This window comes from Mus musculus, chromosome 3 (assembly GCF_000001635.26).
Source record: "Mus musculus strain C57BL/6J chromosome 3, GRCm38.p6 C57BL/6J".
NCBI lineage: Eukaryota > Metazoa > Chordata > Mammalia > Rodentia > Muridae > Mus > Mus musculus.
Window position 1 is genome coordinate 51,441,058 of NC_000069.6, and position 26,743 is coordinate 51,467,800.

Sequence of the window (26,743 nt, forward strand, 5' to 3'; positions counted from 1 at the left end):
TTATTGAAAATTTGTAACAGTTATTTGGTTTGATTTTATATGTGACTGACATGAGAACTTTGTGCCTTGTAGAAGCGTTGTCTCTTTTTTTACAAATAATTTATTTACTTTTATTTCATGTACATTGGTGTTTTGTTTGCATGTGTGTCTGTGTCAGGTTTCAAGTCACTTGGAGCCTGATTATAGACAGTTGTGAGCTGCCATGTTGTTGTTACTGTTGGGTTGCTGTTCATCACCAAAGGAAGTCAGGACTGGAACTCAAGCAGGTCAGGAAGCAGGAGCTGATGCAGAGCCATGGAGGGATGTTCCTTACTGGCTTGCTTCCCCTGGCTAGCTCAGCTTGTTTTCTTATACTACCAGTCCAGGGATGGCACTACCCACAATGGACCTTCCCCCTTGATCACTAATTGAGAAAATGCCTTACAGCTGAATCTCATGAAGGCATTTCTTCAACTTAAGATCCTTTCTATATGATAACTCCAGCTTGTGTTAAGTTGACACACAGAACCAGCCAGTATACCCAGTGTCCCCGTTTACATTCAGAAATTTACAAATGATGTAATCTTTCCAAGTTTTCTGGGAGATTGTTTGGTAAATGTGTGTATGTAAAACCTGTATCCCTGTATTGCATCCCTGGCTGACCTAAGGCTATCTGTCTCTGCTTTCTAAGTATTGTGATTAAAGGCTGTCTGTCTGTCTGTCTCTGCTTTCTAAGTATTGGGATTAAAGGCTGTCTGTCTGTCTGTCTCTGCTTTCTAAGTATTGGGATTAAAGGCATGTGGTACTACACCTGGCTGAGAATAGTATTTCTTGACATACAGGTTATATCCTTAACTAAATTTCTTTAGGTTGGCATGTTTATGGCCTTCTTCAAAGGTCAGACAAGAAGTATGATGAAGCCATTAAGTGCTACAGAAATGCACTGAAATGGGATAAAGACAATCTTCAGATCTTAAGAGATCTTTCCTTACTGCAGATTCAAATGCGAGATCTTGAGGGCTATAGGGTAAGTAAAAGAAGTTTTTTATTTTTATCGTAAGAGAAAAATCTTGTTACTCAGAATATTGAATATATTCTGAATAGAAAAATATTTTTCTCTATTTTTTTGACTGCCCCTTAGTGATTACATCTGTGATTGGAACAGATTTTTAAAACAGAACATTTTGTTGAGAGAGAGAGTTGGAGCAATGTGTAGAATTGTTAAAAAAATATTGTTAAGTTTTTGTTAAAAATCACTTTATTAAAAATTAATACTCTGGTAGAATAACTATAGTCTTTTGTCATTTTCATTAAAGTAAGTTTTTAAATTTTTGTTTGACTTTATATTCATTGATTTTATATATATATGTATATATATATACACTCACGCATATATATACACATGTATATATGCATGTATATAATATATATATATATATATATATATATAGTTCAGTAGTGTCCATTTAACCCTTAAAAGTATTTTTCTGCCTCTACAGCTATATAATATTTGATGTTGAAGTTTTTCTAAAATAGTCACCTGCATGTATTACAGCGTGAATAACTGTGAAGCAGAGTAATGTGATCTTCTGTTTTCTTAGGACCCTGAGGGCTGAACCCAGGGCCTCCTGTTCTAGTCAATAGAGGGGCATTTGCTTTGTGAACCTAAGATAAGTCTTGTTTTTCCCACACTGTGAAGGAAACAAGATACCAGTTGCTTCAGCTTCGGCCTGCACAGAGAGCATCATGGATTGGTTATGCTATTGCTTACCATTTATTAGAAGACTATGAAATGGCAGCAAAAATTTTAGAAGAGTTTAGGAAAACACAGCAGGTAATGACAAAACAGTTTATTGTGTCTGATTCTAAGAATGACTGAAAGAAAGAAGTTTACATACATACCTGAAAATCTCTGTGGTTAATATCGATGGGCTTGCTTTCTGTTTCTTACGAGATTGCACACATGCTCTTTTATGTCCTGTGCTCCTGAGAACTGCTCTAGTTGTTACTACTGATGGTGCTATCTATCACGGAGTATCAAGATTAGACTGACTCTAACTTGTAGATAGTATAAGATAGTGTTGTAGATTGTCTTAGTTCTTTTTCTTTCTAACAGTCTTTCCTGATTCCATTGTTTGGTTTTGAAGCATGCCTATCACCTAGTAATCATTCCTCTGGGAGTCTATATCGGAAGCAATTTTAAAGCGTTTGGATTTTCTTTCTTTATTATTTTGCTGTGCAGTAATGCTTTTGGACTGTTCCTGAGTGTGGATCTGTTTGCTTTTCCTAATTATTAGTTAAAGGTGTACTTTTGACAGAAATCCACAGACTGATTGATTCAGGTCAGCACATCATTTGGCACACAATTTGCATGATCCATTTACTACTTTATTGGGTGGTATTTGTAGCTGTGAACTGGTTGTTTTGCTTTTTATTTATAAACAACCAAAGACCAACCAGCTCATCTGTCAGCAGATTTTACCACTGGCCTTTAGTATTCATTGTCTGGCTCAGCTGTTACAATGACAGCTGTGAAGTCCAATTCTCTGGCTCCACAAGTTTCCCTAGATTTCTTATTTGCATTCTGCTGCTAGCAGTTTCCTTCCTTCCATTTACTTATTGCTGATACTGCTGTTACTTATTTAACATTTCCTAAACATATTTAGGAGTTTAAAAATTATTGCTATCAGTTGAGGGTGTGTAAATAGTTTTCTGATACAAAAATAAGATTCTCATTGGCATTCCTTGTGTCTTTGTGCAGACATCTCCTGATAAAGTGGATTATGAATATAGTGAACTCCTCTTATATCAGAATCAAGTTCTTCGGGAAGCAGGTCTTTATAGAGAAGCCCTGGAACATCTTTGTACCTATGAAAAGCAGATTTGTGATAAACTTGCTGTTGAAGAAACCAAAGGTATTTAAAAATATATAGCATTGTAACTTTTAATTATAGCCAGTGGCAGGCTGAAAATTCATAGTTCTGCTGCTGACAATCACCACGTAAAATTCAGCTTGCTGAAGGGAAAATGTATATTCTTCATGCATTTTGAATAATTTGTGATGTGGGGAAATATCCATTAACTGATGGAGATTGTTAATTGATGAGAAAAAGCCACAAAAATCTAATAAAATGATTTAGGTAAAGCATTTTTGCTTTTGATTTTTTTTTTTTTTCATTGTTACCTTAAAGGGGCCTGGGCTCAGTGGTCCTTATTCTCTGGCTGGGAGTCAATCAGACTACAAGGTTAGGCTAACAGTCAGCAGCCATCCCCTCTGTTAAGTACCTTTGTACTCAAAGTACAGGGGTGTAGTTCACTGTAGAGTGCTAGCCTACCATGTGTGAGGCCTGGAGTTCCACTTCCAAGTACTGCGACACCCCCCAAACCCATCACTACAGGATTCAATCGAAACACAGTTGTAATGTTATTTGATAAGATTTACTGTCTTAGAGATAACTCATTGGAAAAATTACAGTATAAGTACTGCATGTTAGATTTTATCAGCACTACATATTTATACATTTTTCCTTACTAAGATACAGAGAGAGAGCTGTATAATAGTGATGCGCTCCTATAATCTTGCACTGAATTGAGTAAGTCTGGGTCAGGAGTTTGAGATCGGTCTGTATTCTAGAACAAGATTCTGTCTTTAATGAAACCAAACAGACAAAAACCAAACCCAAAACAACAACAAACCAAACCAAAAGATCTCTTTATGGTTTATCTGTATTTCTTTGAGAAAATAAAAAAGACCATAAATTCTAGGTGGAAAGGAACAAGATTTGGATTCTTTTATGATTTAAGTAAATGTCTCTAAATGTTGCCATTTATTCCTAGGCTGAGGAAAAAAAGCTTAATAATTCTTACTCATTTATGATTGTTTAGTTAACACCAGGTCTTCTTATGTTATTATAGATTAGCCTTTTCAAGCCTGTTCTGTTGATGTTCTGGCCTGGCTTATTAGAACTGGGTATCTCTTCTGCATAGGGTTCTTTTACTGTTTTACCAAGGTTACCTCTGTTAGGAGAGCAAATAAAATGTCTTTAAGTACTGCCAAAGGTACCTTGGTTGAGAACCCAATGTCATGTTGGAATTCAGTTTTAATTTTTACCACATTCTGAAATTCTCTTGACAATATTGCTTAATTCTAGAGATTTAATTGCTTATCACATGTGAAATATTTAGAAGTCACAAGAACATAAGTCCTTAGTAAATAACCATTTTTAGTTATTTGATACAAGCACAGGTAGAGAGTAATTTTTGAAAATAAAACTAGCCAGATGGTGGTGGTCCAAGCCTTTCTTTAACCCTGGCACTTTGAAGGCAGAGGCAGGGGGATCTCAGAGACCAATCTGGTCTACAGAGTGAATTCCAGGACAGCCAGAACTATACAGAAAATCCTTTCTTAATAGAAAGCAGAAAAATAATAAAAATCTTAAACCTTTGGCAAATGGAAGCTAATTAGCAACATGGAAATCCTAGGTATTGTTTCACGCTGTTGTGACTTTGGGAATTATAAATTGGTAGTGAAATCACAGTTCTACTGGGTCATCTGGATTATTGTCTTCCATGGGAAAGTACAGGCAAATATGTTTGGAATAGTCCAGGCCTTGGAATTGATAGAGTAGCCAAAGAATCTTAAGTTTGAGAGTCATTTTAAGAGTTGAAATTGGTAATATCAATCAGGTATATGATTAACTATACAATCAGGGAGAGGCAAGCAGAATTGACAGAAAAGGAACTTTCCTTTTTGAAAAAGATTTTTAATTTTACGTGCATTTGGTTGCATGTACGTCTGATCCTCTGCAGCTAGAGTTCCAGACAGTGGAGAGCTGCCGTGTGTGTGTGTGTGTGTGTGTGTGTGTGTGTGTGTGTGTGTGTGTGTGATCTGAGCCAGCCCCTGGGATTGTAATTGAGATTGCATTAGGGAGACAAGAGGAAAGCAAGGTTACTCTTACAGTAGTTTGCTTATTTGGTTTTTGTGAGAGATAAAAAGCTAAAGACTAGATGCATGCACATGCATGTGGACATGTGTGCAAGCAAATGTACATACATGTATAAGCACATACTAATGTGTGGATTCCTCCAGTGTCGTCTCCTCAGTCATCATTTGCCTTTTTTCTTTTTTCTTTTCTTCTTCTTCTTCTTTAGACTGGGGCTTGCTGATTAGGCTAAGGTGAGCCCCAGGCATTTGCTTAAAAATAGATGGTTTTGAATGTGGCCAAGCTGTGGGCTGCTCTCATGCAATTATTTTATAGTTGATTTCAGGTGATAATAAGGTTAGGATATTTAGTGGGTCATTAAATTAGATGCTGATGTTCATATGACATCTGGAATAATTAAGGAGTAGGTGATGGTTTGTTAACAGTGTGTTCGATGAATGTGGAAACTTTGCCTGGAGTTGGGCAGATTCCTGAGACCCTGAAGTTGATGGCTTTTAAAATTAATGTTATCTTGAATAAAGGAGAAAATAAAGTAGCACAGTAGAGAAGTTGGAGACTCGAGAGAGCATCAGCCTCTGTCAAGCATTACTCAGAATGAGACTTTGAAGATAACTTTTGAGGGAAAATTCTCCTCCGATGTTTTAATTACTGTCTTTTTGTTAAATAGGGGAACTTCTGTTGCAGTTGTGTCGTTTGGAAGATGCTGCTGACGTTTATAGAGGATTACAAGAGAGGAATCCTGAAAATTGGGCCTATTACAAAGGCTTAGAAAAAGCACTGAAGCCAGGTAGTGTTGTTTAATACTTACTGTTTTCAGCCTTTTCTTAATGAGTATTGTATTAAGTCCTTGTGAAATACAGCTAGAAAAGTAATGGTTAAGGGTAGACAGAATCTAGATTCAGACGTGCCTTTACTTAGCACCTGGGAGTTGAGTTCCAGGCCAGCCAGGACTTGTGTCTCATGAAAACCAACTAACCAAAGAAACAGGAATTGGTTCTTAGTCTAGCATGCTTTGACCTCTGTACTTGTAAAGGAAGGAAGTGGGAGAGTCTTGAGTTTGAAGCCACCTGGGCTACATAGTTGGTTCAAGACAAGATTTTATATACTGACATCCAGAAATAATAACAACAACAATACCAACAGATCCAAAATCTAAATGTAAAAGTTTACTTCTTAATCATGTGCAGGATTAAATTGCAAATGATCAGTTTGCTGGCTCAGTGAATAAAGATACTCACTACCAAAAACATCAACAACGAAAACCATCAGAAAACTTAACCTCACAGACTGGCTTGACTCAGTTCCTATTAAGGCCGGCATAGCGTGTCATTCCTGGTATCACTGATACCAGGTGATTACTTTGTGACATAGATTCTTTCAAAGGAACACCATCATCCCATGTTAGATAATTGAGGACTCTAAGATAGAGGGAATTATGTCCATGAAACATAGTTATGAGAGAATATTAGGAATCTGAGAAATGAAAACTCTTGGGAAATGAAAAAAGTAAAAATCTTTAAGTGGTACATTATTTTTTAAAAATATTGATACTTGTTACATACTTGTGTATATATATGTCTCGTGTGTGTGTGTGTGTGTGTGTGTGTGTGTGTGTGTGTGTTGCCTTTGGAGCCCATGAACCTCCCCCAAACCTCTAGTTACAGGCAGCTGTGAGTTACTTGAAGTGGGCAACACTCTGTCTCTTTATTTCTGAAATAAAGAACCTAACATCAATTAAGACAGAGACCATATTAGACAAAGGGAAACGGAAGATTAAACCAAGGAATGCCTTTGGGCTGAGTGTAAAAGAAAACACATAAATTATGAAGACATTGAAATAAGGACAGATCCAGAGGTTCCAAATAAACCAAAGAGTTAAAGTGGAGAAGATCAGAACAGAAGCAATGTGCAGTAACTCAGATTTTTACCATGAAGTCTCCAGGTTTTTGATATTCTACCTAATTTAGAGTAGACTAAAGAAAATAATTTACTTAATATGGCTAATGAGTATTTAAAATAAGGAAAATAGATGGAAATACTTTTAAATGATTGCTGATATATTTAATTGGTAAGGTTCTACATAATTTTCTTGTACAAATTACCCTTTCACTTGTTTGTTTGAGACAGTCTCCCTGTGTAGCTGTAGCTCTGCTTGGCTTGAAATTTGTTTTGTAGACCATGCTGGCCTCTAACTCATAGAGTTCACCCCGTTTCTGACATATCAAAGGTGTGTGCCATTGCATCCAGCCAGGTGTACTTTTAATTTAGAAAACTTGTAATTGGCAGAAATCCATGCAATTTATAATTACATATAAACAGTTTTTTTCCCTCTTTCTCTCCTCCCTTCCCCGCCCCCCAAAGCTAATATGTTAGAACGGCTAAAAATATATGAGGAAGCCTGGACTAAATACCCCAGGGGACTCGTGCCAAGAAGGCTGCCCTTAAACTTTTTATCTGGTAAGTAGAATAATTGTAAAAGAAAGTGCTGTTGTGCTTTAAAGATGAGTATGTATTTATATTGAAGGCTAATGTGTGCATTTTGTTAGCGTTTCAACAGAATCTTTCTCTTATAGGAGAGAAGTTTAAGGAGTGTTTGGATAGGTTCCTAAGGATGAATTTCAGCAAGGGCTGTCCACCTGTCTTCAATACCTTGAGGTCTTTATACAGAGATAAAGAGAAGGTAAAGCCAACCCTAATACCCTCTCTCAGAGCCGCCTGGCTGCTGGGCTCACGACTGCTCACTACTGTTTGTGAGCCTGCTGTGAGTCCTAGCTCACTGAATGCCTGTGTACCCTTTTCCATTTGTAGTCTGTTTGCTCTTCGGTGCTTTACTGACTTCAGTATTTGCTTTCTATCCTTAACTTCATCTTATACCAACATTTTTTCTAATCTCTTTTCCTTATTTTTTTTTAAAGATTTAGTTATTTATTATATGTAAGTACACTGTAGCTGTCTTCAGACACCCCAGAAGAGGGCGTCAGATCTCATTACAGATGGTTGTGAACCACCATGTGGTTGCTGGGATTTGAACTTAGGACCTTTGGAAGAGCAATCAATGCTCTTAACCACAGAGCCATCTCTCCAGCCCCTAATCGCCTTTCATTATTAGAAGTCAGAATTGATTTTCTCCCTCTTGAAAGTAAATTTTAATCTTTTCATTATTCTCTATTTTTATTCAGTTAAAAAAAATATTGTCAGAAAAGTTTTTGGTAGCTCAGCAAGTATTTTTTTGGGGGGTTGTGGGCGTTGGGACGTTGAGACAGGGTTTCTCTGTATAGCCCTGGCAGTCCTGGAACTCACTCTGTAGACCAGGCTGGCCTCAAACTCAGAAATCTGCCTGCCTCTGCCTCCTAAGTGCTGGGATTAAAGGCCTTTTTTTTTTCTGCTTCATATATGTGTTTTGCTTCAACTGCTTCTTAATATTTTAATCTTTATGTTTATTACTTCCTTGCAAAAACAATGTTATCAAGATATATTGGATTAAAAACATGAGAGACATTGAAAAGAACTAGGTGGAAGAACTTAAGCATGCATAACACATAATGCACATTTAATTGTCGGGCTTTTGTTAAAAGACCAAGGTGTGGTCTTTATTGACACCCCCCCCCTTTTTTTGTTACATATAACATATTCTAGTTTTGGAACATTGAGAATTTGATGTTTGTGAAACAGTCATATATTTTCATAACCTAGTCTTTTCATAGCATCCAACTTAGAGAAATAGTTTTTTTTACTCTTACTAAGTTTACATACTGTTGGGTTAAATTCTGCATTATGATAGTTATTTCATTTCCTAGGGGCAGGAATGTTGTTTGGTTTTCCAAGACAGGGTTTCTTTGTGTAGCCCTGGCTGCCCTGGAACTCATTTTATAGACCAGGCTGGCCTCAAACTCAGAAATCCGCCTGCCTCTGCCTTCTGAGTGTTAAGGTTAAAGGAATACACTACTACTGCTGTTGTTCTTTCATTTGTTAATAAACGTGAATATTTCAAGTAGTTTGGAGATTGTCCCATTGTATCTTAAGATAAGTGTGTAGCCTGACTTGGGAGTACAAGTATAACCAGAGTAGCCTGGCTGTGATCATTCTGTGCTCATGGTTCACTGACAAGGTATACTGCATTGATCTGTAGGTCATTTAAGAGAGTATCTATAGCAATAAGTATCATTGCATATGAATTAATCAAAGTAGTAAGTTCTGTTTTTTAAATTTTGTTTTTAGATTTTATGCAGGTATTGAACTATGGTGTCCAAGCTGGCTAGAATTTCTGGGATCATTTGATCCTCCTGCCTTGGAAACTTGAATATAGGACTAAAGACATCCACCATTGTGCTTTACCTATATTAGGAAATTAGTGTATTAAAAGTACTCAGTATCTCTGAGGAAGCCAGAAGTATAGTTAAAATTTAGGAGAAAGTATGACCTGGACAGACAGGTATTTTCCTGTGCCTTATACATCCACTTTGCTGGAATTCAGGGCTAGTGATGTTTCTCCTAGATTATGAGAATTCATTAACAGGCACTTAAAAAGTACCCTTTTCACATACCATTTAATCTTACAGAGTCATTCATTCACTCAACTATCTGTCATATGTCTCTGTCTGTCTGTCTGTCTGTCTGTCTACCTATCATCTAGTTTTACCCACTCAACCAATCATTTATCCATCCATCCGTGGCTGGGTTTCATGTCTCAAGTTTCAGGCTTGCTACATAGCTGGGGCTGACCTTGATCAAACAATTCTTGATCCTTCTGCCTTCACCACCTATGTGCTGGCATGTGCCACCATGCTAGGCCATGGCATTTCATTCTTGATCATAAAGAACAAATTACTTTCTGGTATTTAACTATAGATTATGTGTTTTGAGATAAACATGAATTTAGATGTAAGTTGGCCATAGCATTGCCTCTGTCCAGTATTCACCAACTGCTAGTTTAGGTGATACTTTATATTCTATCATGGAAAGGAACTTAGCAATAAGGTTTTAGAAGAGTGAGTATTAATGTGTTCCATCATGAATATTTTTAGATTATTATTTTTTTTCTTTCTCAGACAGAGTTTCTCTGTGTGGAACTTGGTCTGCATACCAGGCCACCCTTGGACTCACAAAGATCCACCTATCTTTACCTCCTTAGTACTGGGATTAAGGGTGTGTGCTTCCCCACCCCCTGCCCTCCACTGAGAATTTTTAGGTTTTTGTCCAGAGGGTAAAATACTCACAAAGGGAGGGGAATAATATTTTGGAATATTTATTTAGTCCTTTATATAAGGAATATGTTTTGCACAAGAGCATAAATTCCATTCTATTAAAGTGTGCTTGTGTTTGTACTCTAGGTGGCAATCGTAGAAGAACTAGTAGTTGGTTATGAAACTTCTCTAAAAAGTTGTCGCCTATTTAACCCCAATGGTAAGTAGATACATTTCATGTCTTTAAATTTTTTTTTCGAATTTTTTGGTTGTTTTTAAAATTTTTTTTATTTTTAATGGACTATGAAATTACCATTCAGAAGGTCGGTCTTCACTATTTTAGTAGCAAGTATAGTGCATTTAATTTCCTTTCCTATTATCCATAATGTTACGATAATGTTTTCCTGAGAATCACATCAATTTATTAGAAAATTATGTAAAATTTAAAGGATCTATAAAACTTGATTTAATAATACAATGATCCGCCATTTATTCATTACTTAGCTACAATAATTTTAAATTCATGTCAAACATTTTATCATCATAGCCTTACGTACTCCCCTGTATTCTTTTGTTTGCTTCTAGACAGGGTTTCTCTGTGTAGGCCAGGCTGACATCTGCCTTTCAAGTGCTGGGATTAAAAGTGTGTACCACCATGCCTGGCTTTCCCTCTGTTCTTAAATCGCAAACTTAACATTATTTCATGAGTATTTCAACATGTCTAAAGAGAAGTACTTCACTTCAAATATAGCTATACTGATAGTTCAACCTGGTGGCATGGGCTTGTAGTCCCAGTTACTCAGAGTATTTGAGGTAGGAGAACTGTAATAAGTTCAAGGCCTCTGGGCAATTTAGTGAGATCCTGTCTCAAAATTTAAAAAAAGAAAAAGAAAAAGAGGGATGCTGATACAGCTCAGTGGTAGAGTATCTTCAAAGTGTGTCCTTCTAGGCGTGCGTGCGCGCTCGAGCACACACACACACACACACACACACACACACACACACACACAGAGCAAGGTACTATTATTATGCATATAAATTAGTACTTTAATGGATTCAAAATTAGCTCAGTCCGTAATGTAAAGTATTTGCTGCTAAGTGTGAGAACCTTCAAGCTTGATTTCAGTGTTCACAAGACCTCGGCCCAGTGGCATCTGTTTGTGTTCCCTGACTCTATCTTAACAAAAGAGGGTAGATTGAAACTGAGAAATGACATACATGTGCACCAGGTCACACAGAAACAGGCACACATGCACACAACATAGCTGTCTTTAATTCTAAATAACCATTTTTTTGTTCACATTTTCAATTGTATTTGTGTTTGTCTTTCCTTCCCTTCATCCTTCCTTTCTCCTTCCCTTCCTTTTCTTTCTTCCAGGTTCATTATTCTGTACTCCAAGACGTTCTTGAACCCATGGTAGTTTAAGTGTCTTAGGATTTTTTTTTTTTAAACTAAGTACATTGTGGCTTTCTTCAGACACGTCAGAAGAGGGCATCAGATCTCATTACAGATGGTTGTGAGCCACCGTGTAGTTGCTGGGATTTGAACTCAGGATCTTCAAAAGAGCAGTCAGTGCTCTTAACCACTGAGACATTTTAGGATTTCTATTGTTGTGATAAATATCATGATCATGTTGGAGAGGAAAGGGTTTGCTTCAGTTTACAGCTCTCGGTATTTATTTCTTCACTGAGGGAAGTAGGGTAGCAAACAACCCGAGGGCAGGAACTAAAGCCAGGGTCATGGAGGAGTGCTGTTGCCAGCCTGTTTCCAGAAGGGTCAGCCTAATTGCTTATGGACCCTAGGACTACCTTCTGGGATTGGTACGACTGACCCTGCTCTCCCACATCAGTCACTAATTCTGAAGAGTAACTATAGGTCTCCCCACAGTCTAGTCAGGTGGTGTTTATTTTCTCTCCTGAGCCTTTCCTCCTCCAAATCACTCTAGGTGTGTCAGGTGGATGTCAAACTAGCCAGCCCAGCAGCACTTCTTCCATAGTCTCCCAAGTGCTGGGATTATATTCAGCCCAGCCCCCTTCCTTCTGTTTGAAGATTCAAGTAGCTCTTTCAGAGTTTGGATGGTGTCTTTTATGTCTCTTTTAGTTCATGTACCCCTGAGTTATTTATTGGAGAATGAATTTTTCTTTGTCTATGTTTTGCTGAGTATATTGCTTTATATATTATGTTTCTTTCCTTTCAAGTTTTTGTATGTTGATAGCTAGATGTAGACATGGATTGTCCTTTCTGCTTACCATTAGCCACAGTGGCTAATTATTTTTTTCCCCAGGACACACAACTTGTCCATGTAATAGCCTTGACTTTTCTGGATTCACTTTGTAGACCAAACTGCCCTTGGAGCTCACAGTGCTGGGCGGCTAATTATATTTTTAAGAAAGAAAAAGTCAGGGGCTGGCGAGCTGGCTCAGCGTTTAAGAGCACTGACTGCTCTTCCGAAGGTCCTGAGTTCAAATCCCAGCAACCACATGTTGGCTCACAACCATCCGTAATGAGATCTGACACCCTCTTCTAGTGCTGTCTGAAGACAGCTACTGTGTACTTATTTATAATAATAAATAAATCTTTGGGTAGGAGGGAGCAGGGAATGAGTGAGCAGAGGTCCTAAAATTCAATTCCCAACAACCACATGAAGGCTTACAACCATCTGTACAGCTAGCTACAGTGTACTCATATACATAAAATAAATAAATAACTCTTTTAAAAAAAGTTAAAAAAAAAGAAATAGAAATAGAAAGTCCAGTTCAGTGGCTCTCAACCTTCCTAATGTTTAATACAGTTCCTCATGTTGTAGTGACCCCCCAACCATAGTTATTTTCATTACTGATATGAATTGTAATGTAAATATCTAATATGCAGGATATCTGATATAAGACTCTGTGAATGGATCATTTGACTCACTACTGGTTGAGAATTGCTGGTCTAGTTCTTTAGTTACAAGTACAGTTCAAATCCTGTTCAGGGTATAGGTAGTAATGCTGTCCTACTGAACAGAGCAGGTAGAGAAATGTGTGTTGAGTACACTGTAGACGCTAAAGACACCCCAGAAGAGGGCATCAGATCTCATTATGGATGGTTGAGAGTCACCCTGTGGTTGCTGGGAGTGAACTCAGGACTTCTGGAAGAAGTCAGTGCTCTTAACCACTCAGCCATCTCTCCAGCCCAGCTTCAGAACTTTCTAATGGGCCCTGTCTAGCTAATGGTTTGATGAAGGTTAGTTGGTAATTTTGGGGTGGGTGGTTGGTTGATTTCTTTCTTTTTCTTTCTTTTTATAAGTGTAATCTGAGTAAGCCAAATCTATCAGTAGGCAAATACTATTATTTTAAAAGGTAAATTTTATTTCACATACTACTTGGTTTCTAAAAGTTTCAGCTTGCATGGTAAAACACAATTTATTTTTCTCTTCTATGTTACACTTTGGTTCTTTTCCCATTTTTCAGAAGATTAGACTGGTTCATTGCATCCTTCAAACTTGGCAAGTAATTTTATTTAAAAAAAAATAGGAATTCAGGTCCTCGTTACTTCTGAGTTTACAGTAGAGGGATTGAACTTTCTTGAGAAAGTTGTTTTGTGACTTCTGCATGTGGACTGTGGCAGGCATACACCCATACACATACACTATATATAAATAGATAGATAGATAAATAAATAAATATGTTTTAGAAGAAAATTTATTTAAGTATGCTTGATATTTTATTTATTTAATTTTACGTGGCTCCATCTTTCAAGTGCTGTGGTGGTGGGTGATAACTTATTTGCTGACAAGATCTTGAGTACTTACCTTGTGCACTACCACTGAAGATCTGGAATCATTTTTCCCATAGAGTTCTGGCTTCACTAGTGGAACTGTGGGACTTGGGGTGTACATTGCTAGTAAGCTGGCCATTGTTTCTAGGTCTTAGATTAATTTTAACAGTACTTTACAAATGGCTTCATTGGTTTATCTTATGAGACTCCTTTAATTATCACCATTCCCTACAAATGGAAAAGAGGCTCAGTGACTTGACCATGAAGGTGCCACACTTTGTTGCAGATCTATCAGATGGGGAGTTAGTGTGTTCCACTACTATTATTTGTCCACTGAGCCACCTTTTATTAGGGAGAAAAAAGCAAATAGAGTTTGAAAGCCAATAGATCCCTGGTTTTAGAAACTTATATTTCAGGACTTTTTTTTTTTGATATGTGAACCATATATTTAAATTTCACATATTAAAATTATATCTTGAATGTTGAACTAAAATATGGAAGAAATAACTTTTTTTGTTTGCCTTACTTGCTTTGGATATAGTTTAAATTCAGCATAATATTAATGATCAACATTTAGCATAATATTAAGATCTAAAAATGTCACAAAAAATCAAAATGTCCAAACCACACACACACACACACACACACACACACACACACACACACACACACCCTAGAAATTTAATTAAGCAGGCACAGTTTTCTTTTTACAATCTTACTATACGACAAGGTGTTATGCTTAAGTGTGCTTAAGAAAACATGTTTTGGTAGGTCTTAAATGTGCTTAGCTGTAGATTATAGCTAATTACGTACAAAAACTACTTTATAATTGCTTCCCTTATAAGGGGAAAGGAATATTCTCTTAATGTTTGTAATATCTAATCTTGATTTCTTCATTCTTCCCTTTCAAGATGATGGAAAGGAGGAACCTCCAACCACATTACTTTGGGTCCAGTACTATTTGGCACAGCATTATGATAAAATTGGTCAGCCATCCATTGCTCTGGAATACATAAATACTGCAATTGAAAGTACACCAACATTGATAGAACTCTTTCTTGTAAAAGCTAAAATCTATAAGGTAAAAACCATTACCCCCCTTTCCTTATAAGGCTATAAGCTTATAAGCTTCTAGGTAGAGAAAGTAAAATATAAGAAATATCAGTTTGATTTTTTTTTTCTCTTGGACTTGTCATAGCCACATTTATTTGCTCATTTATCAATAACTATACAAAATACACATATACAAAAGACTGTGTGTGTGTGTGTGTGTGTGTGTGTGAGAGAGAGAGAGAGAGCGCATGTGCACCTATGTGTGACTCTGTTGACAGCTCTTGACTGTGGTGTGTTTTCTGCTGACAGTTGAGTGTGATCATGTGTAAGCACCTGATGTTAGTAAAGTCAAACTATTTTATTTGGAGCATACAGGTTACCATCTCCTGACTTAATTATTGAGCTAGGCATGAAAATCTCATGTCATATGTTCTAACATCTTTAAGTTGTCTGTTTTCTAATTTTTAGTATGCTTAGTAATCAAGCCTTTTATAAAAGGAGTTATTTATAAACCAATAATATATATTTAGAAAGAAAATAGAATTAAGTAGCATTCCCCTTTTGTTGACTGTACTGGGTATTAATCCAAATCTTCATACATACTAGACAGACACTGATGCTGAGTTGCACCCGCCTTCAAGTGTTGTTTGTTATTATTGCCTTTATTATTACTGTTTGAGGCATGGTCTTTATAGTGGGCTGGCCTCAAAAACGAGACTTCTTTTGCCTCAGCCTCCTAGGTTCTGGGATTACCAGTTTGTACCACCACTTTTTGACCCAGAACTTTAAAATCATTTTCTAAAATTATATAATTTATTTTGAATTAGGTGTCTTATGTGTTTATTCTACTGTGTGTGGGTATAAGTCAAAGGACAGTTTATGAGAATTACTTTTTCCTTTGTTCCATATGGATCTGTAGGTTTGAACAGATCATCAGGCGTGGTGGCAGTTTCTTTTTACCTGCTGAGCCTTCTTGCTTGCTACCCTAACCTAAATGTTTTAAAGCCATGTTTTCCTCAGTTTTGTGGCTTTGAGATAAATGAATTAGAATAGTGGGGGAATGTTCACTATTGCCTTTCTGACCTCTGGTTCGGCTTTTCTGCAAGGTGGTTTCCAGGAGAGTTCCGTCCAACCTCCCCTAGTACTGGAAGTAGAAGTTCAAGCTACTACATGTGGCCTTTTAAAGGATTGTTGCTGGTCTTGAGTCAGAAGAACACTTTTTCTTTCATTTGTTTAATATTTATTATTTTATAGATCATAAATTACCAAATATAGTAAAATTATCATACTTACTAGTTAATTTTGTTTTTGTACCTTGCAAGCATGCTGGGAATATTAAAGAAGCTGCCAGGTGGATGGATGAAGCCCAGGCCCTGGACACAGCAGACAGATTTATTAATTCCAAGTGTGCAAAATACATGTTAAAAGCCAACCTGATTAAAGAGGCTGAAGAAATGTGTTCCAAGTTTACGAGGGTTTGTATGGCTTATGGTTTTTGAGCATCAACACCATAATTGACTTTGTATACTTACCCTTTTTGAAGTTAATTCTTTTATGCTTATAGATATTTTGCCTGCATGTATGCCTGTCAACCATGTGCAGGCCTGGTACCCAAGGAGCCAAAAGAGGCCATTGCATTTCCTTGAACTGGAATTAGGGACAGTTATGAGCAGCCAAGTCAGTGCTGGGAATTAAACCTGGGCCATTTTTCCAGCTCCTAAAGTTTATTATCAGTATTGCAATTGTAAGATATTAAATTACTGTATTAGATAAAGAATATTCAACATTAGATAAAATATTTTCTTTCCATATAGATAGACAATAGTCTGTCTGTCTGTCTTCCTTTTTTTTTTTTTTTTCTCTCTCTCTCTCTTTTTGGTTTTTTTGAGACGGGGTTTCTCTGTGTAGCTCTGGCTGTCCTGGAACTCACTCTGTAGACCAGGCTGGCCTCGAACTCAGAAATCCGCCTGCCTCTGCCTCTTAAGTGCTGGGATTAAAGGCTTGTGCCACCACTGCCTGGCTATATTTAATTTATTTTATATGCATTGGTGCAAGGGTGTCACATCCCCTGAAATTAGAGTTATAGACAGTTGTGAGCTACCATGTGGATGCTGGGGGTTGAACCCAGGTCCTCTAAAGAGCATCATGTCCTCAGAGCTATCACGTAGGCTCCTGGACAGTGGTTTTTAAAACTGGTTTGTAGCTGTGCGTGATGGTTCATACCTTATCCTCATCACTTGGGAAGCAGAGGCAGGCAGGTTTACATAGTGAGTTTGTAGCTGCAGAAGTGCCAGGGCTACATAGAGAAACCCGTCTTGAAACCCAAAAAAGTAAAACCAGCTTGTAACCATGTATGTTTGAAGGTTTTAGGGGTAAAGAAGACTAGTATTTGTTACTTATCTCTCATGTGCTGTTATTATGTTAACCCCTGCCACCCATTTATTATAGGCCTTTTGTGTAGTCATTTGCAAAATTATTATGTCTAGTGCTTAGAGTACTTAATTTTGAATCTGTTAATTAAAAAAAAAAACCCAAAAAATATTTCAGGAGACTTCTGATCAGTTGACCACTCTTCCCTTTTTAAATCTTATGGTAAAGTGATAAATTTGGTGTGAATTTTCTGTACCACTATGTGATTTTCATTAGGAAGGAACTTCAGCGGTAGAGAACCTGAATGAAATGCAGTGTATGTGGTTCCAGACAGAGTGTGCTCAGGCATACAAAGCAATGAACAAATTTGGTGAAGCACTTAAGAAATGTCATGAAATTGAGAGAGTAAGTACCTTATATATGTGAGCTGCTCATCTTGTTTGGTTAGATCTTGAAACCTTTGGGCTAAGTCTACACCCATTTTTAATTCATATGTGATTTAACATCAATAATATATTTATATTTTATGAAACTGAAAATATTTTTAGTGTACTTTGAATTTTTGAATTGCTGCTGCTCATTCCTAATACATAAAATCCCATTAATTTTAAATTCCTGGGGTTTATTTAATTCATGCTCTCTCCCCTGATAAAGACTTAAGCTTTGAAGCTTTTCCTCAGTATTTCTATATGCCCTGAAATTTACTGTTTTCTTATAAAATCATTGTTTTTCAATCGGGTATGGTAGTATATACTTGTAATCACAGTACTTGGGAGGTAGAGGCAGAAAGCTCTGGATTCAAGACCTCTTACCAACACGTGTTTGGAACTCAGGCTGGGCCATATAAGACTCTGTATAAACACTGCCACTGGTGTCCCCAAAACAGAAATCATGGTTTTATTAGTCTCCTTTACTGTAGATTCATCTCTATGACTAGTGGTGAGATTTCTGTGTCTGTGTGTGTGTGTGTGTGTGTGTGTGTGTGTGTGTGTGTTTATACACAAACATAGCTTTATTATTATGTTGACATTTATAACAAATATAGAATATCCCTGTTTGGTTGAACTATGACGTTGCTGATGCCTTTTTCTTTTTTTCTTTTCTTTTTTGCGTTGCTGATTTCTTGACTTATTGACTACTTGATTTTTCATTGACATACCAACAGCATGTTGTATAGAGTTCAGATTTATAACCTCAAAAAACCCCACAAAATACTATGAGCTATATAATCCCTGCCATACATTTTCTAAATAAGATTTCCATGTGTAGTATATGTGCTAACTATATAGAATTGTCATATATACTAATTAGTGGATGGTTTGTCAGAATGATTTTAGTTAAATATGATTAAGAAAGAAATAAGTATAGCCATGAATATAGTTGAAATATTATCCTCTTTCCATTAAATTATTTATTTTCTCTTGTTCTTTGCTAACCAGTAGCTAACTGTATTTTTTTAGTTTTATATGCCAAATATAAAAATGACTAATTTTTGTTTTAATTTTTCATGCTAATGAAGCAGATATGTTTCAAGGCTTTGCTTTTATTATTTTCTTAGACAGTGCTATACTCCAGTGATAATAAAAAGATAATTTTGTTAGCATTTTATAGAAATCACCGATGACCAGTTTGACTTTCATACATACTGTATGAGGAAGATCACCCTTAGATCATATGTGGACTTATTAAAACTAGAAGATGTACTTCGACAGCATCCATTTTACTTCAAAGCAGCGAGGATTGCTATTGAGATCTATTTGAAGCTTCATGACAACCCTCTGACAGATGAGAACAAAGAACACGAGGCTGATACAGGTATCCCATTCAAAGATGTGTCAGTGCCTGCCCTCCTGTGTTTATAGGAACTTGTTGTCATGAATATAAAGTTCCCTCAATCCCCAGAGATTTTATTTAGTATTTGTGTGGGAGATTGTTAGCCAAGGCTAGAAAAATGATAGGTATTTTGTGAATTTCTCTAAGCAACAAAAGGAAAACTACTTTTATGCTTTCAAAATAAGTTTCAAACATAGACATAATTTGGTATTTGAGTCTAATCTGAAAGTTTTGTTTGGGTATGTGGGAGGTGACTAAGGATCCAATTCAGTACCTTCTTTTTTAATCAGGTACTCTGTTACTGAGCAACTTCCCCAGACAGGAATTTATTAATTTGTGGTTAGATGTGTGTACCAGACGACGCTTGAATTACCTAAGTTTCTCATTTAATATTAGATTCATTCAGGTAACCATAGTATAACTGCTAGTGATGTGTTTAGGTAGGACAGAAACTCTGCCTTAGTGTGTTGACTCTTTAGCTTGTTACTTTTAAAAAGAAACATTTATTGGGGGGGGGGGGAGGTGCGTGTGTATTCAGTCATTTAGGGCTGTTTGCTTTCAGTTTCATTCCATTATCATCATGTTGGCAGGCATGGTAATGAAGAAATGGTTGAGAGCTATTTTCTGATCCTTAGGCCCCAGGCAGAGAAAGAGGCTAGCTAGGATTTTGAGACTTTAGAGTCTTCCCCCCAGTGATACACTTCCTACAACAAGGCCATACCTCCTCATCCTCCTCATATAATTCCACTTGAATGATTAAGTCTTCAAATATATGTGCCTGTGGGAGCCATTCCTATTCAAGCTACCACACACATACCCATAAAGTGAATTTCTGGAAGTTTTTAAGGTGGTTACAATGACTTACTTAGTTACCATGTTTATAATTCTGTTAACACTGCCTACAGCAAACATGTCTGACAAAGAGCTAAAGAAACTGCGTAATAAACAAAGAAGAGCTCAAAAGAAAGCCCAGATAGAAGAAGAGAAAAAAAATGCAGAAAAAGAAAAGCAGCAACGGAATCAGAAAAAGAAAAAGGATGATGATGACGAAGAAATTGGAGGCCCCAAAGAAGAGCTTATCCCTGAGAAACTGGCCAAGGTATTTCATAGTCGTGCTTAGCACAAGTGAGTGTGTGCCACAGCAGGCTTTGCCATTGAAAACAATGTTAAGTCCCGTTTATGTATTTATTTGTGTGTTTTGTGTAGATGTGTATGTATGTGTGTGGCTGTGGGTGTGGAGTTAGAAGATAACTTGTGAAATTCCGGCTCACCTAAGGCTACCCATCTGAGACCCTGTCTGGAAAAAAACTTAAGTCTTTATTTTCTCAAATCCAGACTCTGACTTGTGGATTTTAACCATTGAGCCCAAACCTAAATACTCATTATCACATGAGTTATTTTGATTAGTAACCATTCTTTCTTTGTTCACAGGAAATCTATTCCAATGTAATAATTGTGTTAAACTGATAGAATAAGCACATTTCTTTAGACTTTTAGTATCACCAATCACTTGAAATCTAAAATCATTTTCTTCACAGGATTATGTAAGAAAATTAAGATGTGAAAGAAAATACAGTTTGATTTGACTCTAACATGTGTATATTTACACATTTTTACAATATGTAACTACTGGGACAGAAAAGTGTTTTCTGAGCTCCATACAAATTAGAGCTGTGCACCTGGCCTCCTTTAGAAGGGTTTCCTGAGTCTGGATTGTAGTGTTTTTGTACCAGACTTTACAACATGGTGTAATGATTATGAGTATCTTGGGTTATAGAGTTTTAGAAACGTGTGTTTCGGGGTACTTGGTTTCTTTGAAAGGAATGCAGTAGAAGGTACCCCTCTCATAGATTGTTGCTTACTCCACAGAATTATTACTGCTAAGGAACATAAAACTCTCTTCCTAGTGTAAGTACCTTAAAGATGCCCTCTCCAGCAGCATCCATACCTGTCCAGTAGTGTGTCAAGCCATCATAATTGTTGCAACATTCTAGTCTATTTTAAAATTAAAAGGAGCTGCCAAATCTGGGAAAATAGCCTAAAGTGTAGATATAGATGGGAAATTCAGTGATAATCAACTCACGATAGCATATGTATAAAACAAAACAAAACCATTAAATCATCAGTAGTTCTGCCCATGGAGAAATGGAAGATGGCATGGGTTTACTTGGTAAGTTTAATACTCACTTGGTTAAGGATAAATCTGAAGTTTTGATGAAAAGATGTGGACTCACTCTAGCCCAGGCTATTCTCAGGTTTAGAGTCCTCCTTTCCAAGACTCAAGTGCTAGGATTACAGGTATGAATCACCATACCTAGCATACAATTTTCAAATTTAAAAATTCCCTTGAATCTGTCTCCCAGCATAGTAACAAAAAGTTTAAATTACTTGTTTCTCCAATTTATCATGGGGTAGTAATTGGTATTTGTGAATTCCTTCATGGACTTCTCATGTTTCTCTTTATACTTTCCAGGGCCATCAAGCTGTAGTGTTCTTTGTACATACATGATTATGTCTATGAGTATTTTCTTATGTGTTTGTCTGTGCACAACAAGAGTGCTTGGTATTGGCAGAGGTAAGAAGAGGGTGTTAGGTCCCCTAGAAGTGGAGTTACATATGGCTGTAAGCTACCATTTGAATGCTGGGAACCAAACCTGAGTCCTCTGCAAGAACAGAAATTGCTATTAATTACTAGGCCATGTCTCCAGTGCCTAGCCAATCATTTTTAAATTACCCTTCCATAAGACTAGTACCTATTTAGTGACTGACAGCAGTCTGAACTCCAGTCCTAGGGCATCCCGCACTCTTCTGGCTTCTAGGACACTGCACAAATGTGATGTACAGACACACAGACATACCAGCATACATAAAAATAAGATTAAAAAAAAATTGAAGAGAGTTCTAGAGTTGAAGATTGTCTTTGTGTGGATTATGGAGGTTGAAATTTGATAGTGTATTTCTGAGTAACTGGTAAGTGCCTTTTAAAAATTTTTTTACCTTTGGCACAAGAAAACAGCATTTTAAATTAAGTTCATATTCTTCAAGAATCTTACATCCCTTTGTATAATGTCTTTTATTTTGTTAGGTTGAAACTCCATTGGAAGAAGCTATTAAGTTTTTAACACCATTGAAGAACTTGGTGAAGAACAAGATAGAAACTCATCTTTTTGCCTTTGAGATCTACTTTAGGAAAGGTGGGATATTAGCATATTGTAGCACTAATAAAGCTGGTGAGATTTCCTAGTGTTAGTGTCACCCATGCAGATGCCAGTGCAGATTCCTCACAGTGATGCATGCTGTGCAGAGTGTTCTGGGGAAATACAGTAATGTATTTGGCCTCTTGAAGAACAGAGTCCCATGAGTAGATGCACACTGGCCCGGAGATATAGTGATCACCTCATATGTGACTCAGTGAAAGAACTTAGGATTTTGTGGATAAACTTAATATAAATATAAAGCTTAGAATAGTGGGTGGCACAGTTAAGCATCAAATAATATTTAGGTGTTAGGAGTTGATGCCATAAATAGGAACTAGCTGGATCTCAATGGATAGTTCATTATTCTGAAGGAAATGGTGTCTACTAAGACACTACAAAGTGTCAACAGTGTTGGTGTCTGTCTGTATTGTTTGGAGGGGCCAGGTGGAAGATGAGTTAATGACCTCATCTTTCATATTTAGAGTGTTCAGCATATATGTATATAAGTAGATAACAAAGCTTCATAGCACTGAATTGGTGTAACTCAGGTAGTTGGTTGGAAAAGTTTATTGAGGTAGAATGAATTGAAGTGAAAAGAAGCTGATTATTACTAAGATTAGATGAAGAGTGTTATGCCAAAAAGTAGTTATTATGTAGCCAGGTATGTGGTTCATACTTGTAGTCTCAGCTAATGTGAAGGTGAGGCTGGAAGGTGCAGCCCATGAGTTTAAGGCCAGCATGAGCAATACAGATAGATTGTAATGTAACTTTCATTTTGAAATAGGATGCAAAACTTAGTATTAATTGAATGTTTGTTTTCTGATACAAGTCCCTCTGTTACCCCAGCCAGCCTGAAACTCAGGTTAGACTTGAACTTGGCAGCTGTCCTTCTGCCTTTGCTTCCTGAGTCTGGGATTGCGGTTATATGTCAGCATGCCCAATAGTTAATTTATTTGTGAAGGTATATAATACAGAAGCGGTAGGAAGAAATAGGTTGAAATATAACAGAATGTTTTTTGATCTTTTTAAGTAGTTAAAATACCTTACTATATATTCCATTTTTCATAATTATAACTTTGAAAATAAGTATTAGATAAATAATTTTCACATGAATAACAGTTAACTCTACTTCTTTTTTTTTTTTTGGTTGGGGGAGACAGAGTTTCACTGTGAGCTTAGAGAGGTCCTGCCTGCCTTTATCTCCTGAGTGCTGGAATTAACAGGGTCGGCCACTCTGCCTTTTTGACCCAGCTCTTTCTAAAAGTAACTTTAGAGGGTAACTTCAGGCACCCCTCTCACTGGACCATTGGGTTCTAACCCCAGAACCCATTTGGAAGAAGGGTAAACTGACTTTTACAGTGTTCTCTGACTCCACAAGTGGACACAAAGTCAGTCAGTCAGTTCTTAGAGGCCAAATTAGCAACTGTTCCTGTAATCTCAGCAGGAAGCTTATGCTAGGCCCAACAAGTGAAGATCCCTGTCTAATAAACTGTAAATTACAAAATGAAAAGGTTTCTAGGTAGAATCCCCAAAGACACAGAAGTTACCCTGTGTAAAGGGGGCCTCAGCACCTTGCAGTGCTGTCTAGTAGGTACTGATAAGAAGCATGGCAGGAATTCTAGTATTTTCTGAATTTGGGGAGCATGGGAACAGGAATTGATTTAGAAGAAGTTAGGGTTTTATACTTGGATATTTGAAGCATGATAACCAAATTAGGAAAGTCTCAACAAAGAGGTGACTGTCAAGAAGACTCAGTATAAGTTTCTGTTTAACAGGTGGAGGCACCGCTGAGACTTGGGAAAGGTAAGCAGCTGGGAATAGGGATAGTGTAGAGTAATTAGACATAGCCTGGGTGGACGCATCCAGAGGCCAGACAGGGAACTGTCAGTCATAGAATGCAGGAAAGGAGATACAACAGTTCTTCTAAGTGATGGAAGCTAGAAAGGAAATGGCTTTCAATTTAGTTTCTCTGTTTATATGATACTAGTTCATATCAGAGAATGTTGTTCAAGTTCTCTTAGCAGAACCTCTTGAAGATGGTATATGAATGTAGCTAACATGTATGTAGTCAATTGGAAGAAAAGTGTTTGCTTCAAAAGTGTTAGAGCTCATGTGATTGAGTCTAAATTCACTTTTTGTGTTTGTATGGTCCTTGGCCTTTCCAGGAAGGACAACTTATTTTATCAAATTATCAAAATATTATTTTTTCTTTTCATAGAAAAGTTTCTTTTGATGCTACAATCAGTAAAGCGGGCATTTGCTATTGATTCTAGTCATCCCTGGCTTCATGAGTGCATGATTCGACTCTTTCATTCTGGTAGGTTTTTATTCCCGCACATACTTTTCTAGCAGTTTGTAATGGGTATAGGGCTGGAGGGTGTCTCACAGGGATCAGAGATTTTGCTGTTCTTCCAAAACACTTGCATTTGATTTACAAGACCCACACTAGACAATCACCTCTAACTCCAGCTCTGGGTTGGGGTATCCAACACCATATTTTGGTTCCAGTGGCACCCAAATATACATGGTATACACACACATAAGTAAATAATACTTTTTTTTTAAATCTGAATATATACTCAAGTCATTTTAAAGGTATTGCATATTTAGTTAGCTGAGGGAAAAATAGAGGTGTTTTTTGTTGTTGTTGTGGTTTTTTTGGTTTTGGTTTTGGTTTTTTGGGGTTGCGGGGGGTTCGAGACAGGGTTTCTCTGTGTAGCCCTGGCTGTCCTGGAACTCACTTTGCAGACCAGGCTGGCCTCGGACTCAGAAATCCGCCTGCCTCCGCCTCACAAGCGCTGGGATTAAAGGCGTGCGCCACCACACCCGGCAATAGGGTTCTTTTGTAATAAAAGTTTTTATTTTAAGGCCTTAAGTGCTGGTATAGAATTGTTTGGTTACAAGGATTTGGGAGTCGCCTTTGCTCTCTCTGTAGTGGGATTGGACCTACAGCCTGTGCATGACAGGCAAAATACCTTTTTGAGCTGCAACCAAACTGTAAATAGTAAATAAATATTTTTTTACTGTAAAGCAGTAAATAGTTTTGTTACTTTAACATAGTCATCTGACAACTAGCTATACATTAGTGTCAGTGTATAGCAGAAACACAAGATAAGCCTTTCTTCCATTCAGGAGAGAAGAGCAAGGATTATGCTTTTACTTGCTAGGTAATCTCCCTAGACCTATTCTGCCCTCTTTTTTAATGTGTTTTATTTTTTTGAGACAGGTTCTTTTCACATAGTCATGGCTAGCCTAGAATTAAATGACGAGACCAGACTGACTTTAAACTCACCTGCCTCTGCCTCATGAGTACTGGTATTAAAAACATTCACCATTATGCCCAGCTCCTATCATTTTTGTTTGGTTTTTTGATTTGTTTTGTTTTCTGAGTCAGGGTTCCTCCATATTATGCTGGCTGTCCTGGAACTTGCTCTATAGACCATGCTGGCTTAGAACTCAGAGATCTGCCTGCCTTTGCCTCCCTGGTACTGGAATTAAAGGCATGTGCCAGCACCATGTTATTCTGTTCTTTTTGACACTAATTATTTAATATTTTATATACTACAACCTTACAGTGGGTTTTTACTAATCTTACATAAAATATGAGCGTTCTCTACCCATTTTAAGGTTGCCAACTATCCTGGGAAGATATTATTTAGTTCTGTCTGCTGAGAAGCTAATAGCTTGAACTAAATACAATTTCAGTTGAGGGTGTTAGAAAAACCAAATAAAAATTTGATTTATTTTTTTACCTGACCTCTTATTGGTAATTAACTTTCCTTGATTCTTGAGACTTACTAACCCATCATGGAAAGTAACTAAGGTTATATATATATATATATATTCTGTCCACTAGTCATTAGCAATAAGTCATTATGAAATTTTTGTTATCACTGTTTTAAAGATTTATTTATTTATTTATTTATTTATTTTAATTTTTTTCCGAGACAAGGTTTCTCTGTGTAGCTCTGGCTGTCCTGGAACTCACTTTGTAGACCAGGCCGGCCTCGAACTCAGAAATCCACCTGCCTCTGCCTCCCAAGTGCTGGGATTAAAGGTGTGCGCTACCACCGCCCGGCTTAAAGATTTATTAAATTGTTTGTTTGTTTGTTTGAGACAGGGGTCTCTCTATGTAGTCCTGTTTGTCCTGGAACTCCCCAATTAGACCAACGTAGCCTGGAACACATAGAGATCCTCCTGCCTAGTATTAAAGGCATACACCACTGTGTGACCCAACATTTATTTATTATATGAATGGTTTGTGTGCATGTGTGTATTATGTATGTGTGTATTTATGTATTTGCATTTTGTGCATGCCAGATATAAGTTAGAAGAGAATGCCAGGAACTGAACCAGGTTTTCTCCAAGGCAGCAAGAGCTCTCCACCACTGAGTCATCTTTCTAGCCTCTAAATAACATTTCAGC

General features: G+C 37.1%; 1 protein-coding gene across 1 annotated transcript in view; it reads left to right on the plus strand.

The window, feature by feature from the left end:
- The window catches only part of Naa15 (N(alpha)-acetyltransferase 15, NatA auxiliary subunit), a 59,970-nt gene that overhangs the window by 25,042 nt on the left and 8,185 nt on the right, over positions 1-26,743 (plus strand). Inside the window, exons 4-17 of the mRNA NM_053089.3 lie at positions 849-1,006; positions 1,679-1,813; positions 2,741-2,894; positions 5,590-5,709; positions 7,284-7,379; positions 7,496-7,602; positions 10,253-10,325; positions 14,777-14,946; positions 16,241-16,393; positions 17,565-17,693; positions 18,890-19,103; positions 20,027-20,220; positions 22,207-22,315; positions 24,537-24,635. Of these exons, the coding sequence (NP_444319.3) occupies positions 849-1,006; positions 1,679-1,813; positions 2,741-2,894; positions 5,590-5,709; positions 7,284-7,379; positions 7,496-7,602; positions 10,253-10,325; positions 14,777-14,946; positions 16,241-16,393; positions 17,565-17,693; positions 18,890-19,103; positions 20,027-20,220; positions 22,207-22,315; positions 24,537-24,635 (1,911 nt within the window). The remainder of the gene's footprint in view (positions 1-848; positions 1,007-1,678; positions 1,814-2,740; positions 2,895-5,589; positions 5,710-7,283; positions 7,380-7,495; positions 7,603-10,252; positions 10,326-14,776; positions 14,947-16,240; positions 16,394-17,564; positions 17,694-18,889; positions 19,104-20,026; positions 20,221-22,206; positions 22,316-24,536; positions 24,636-26,743) is intronic.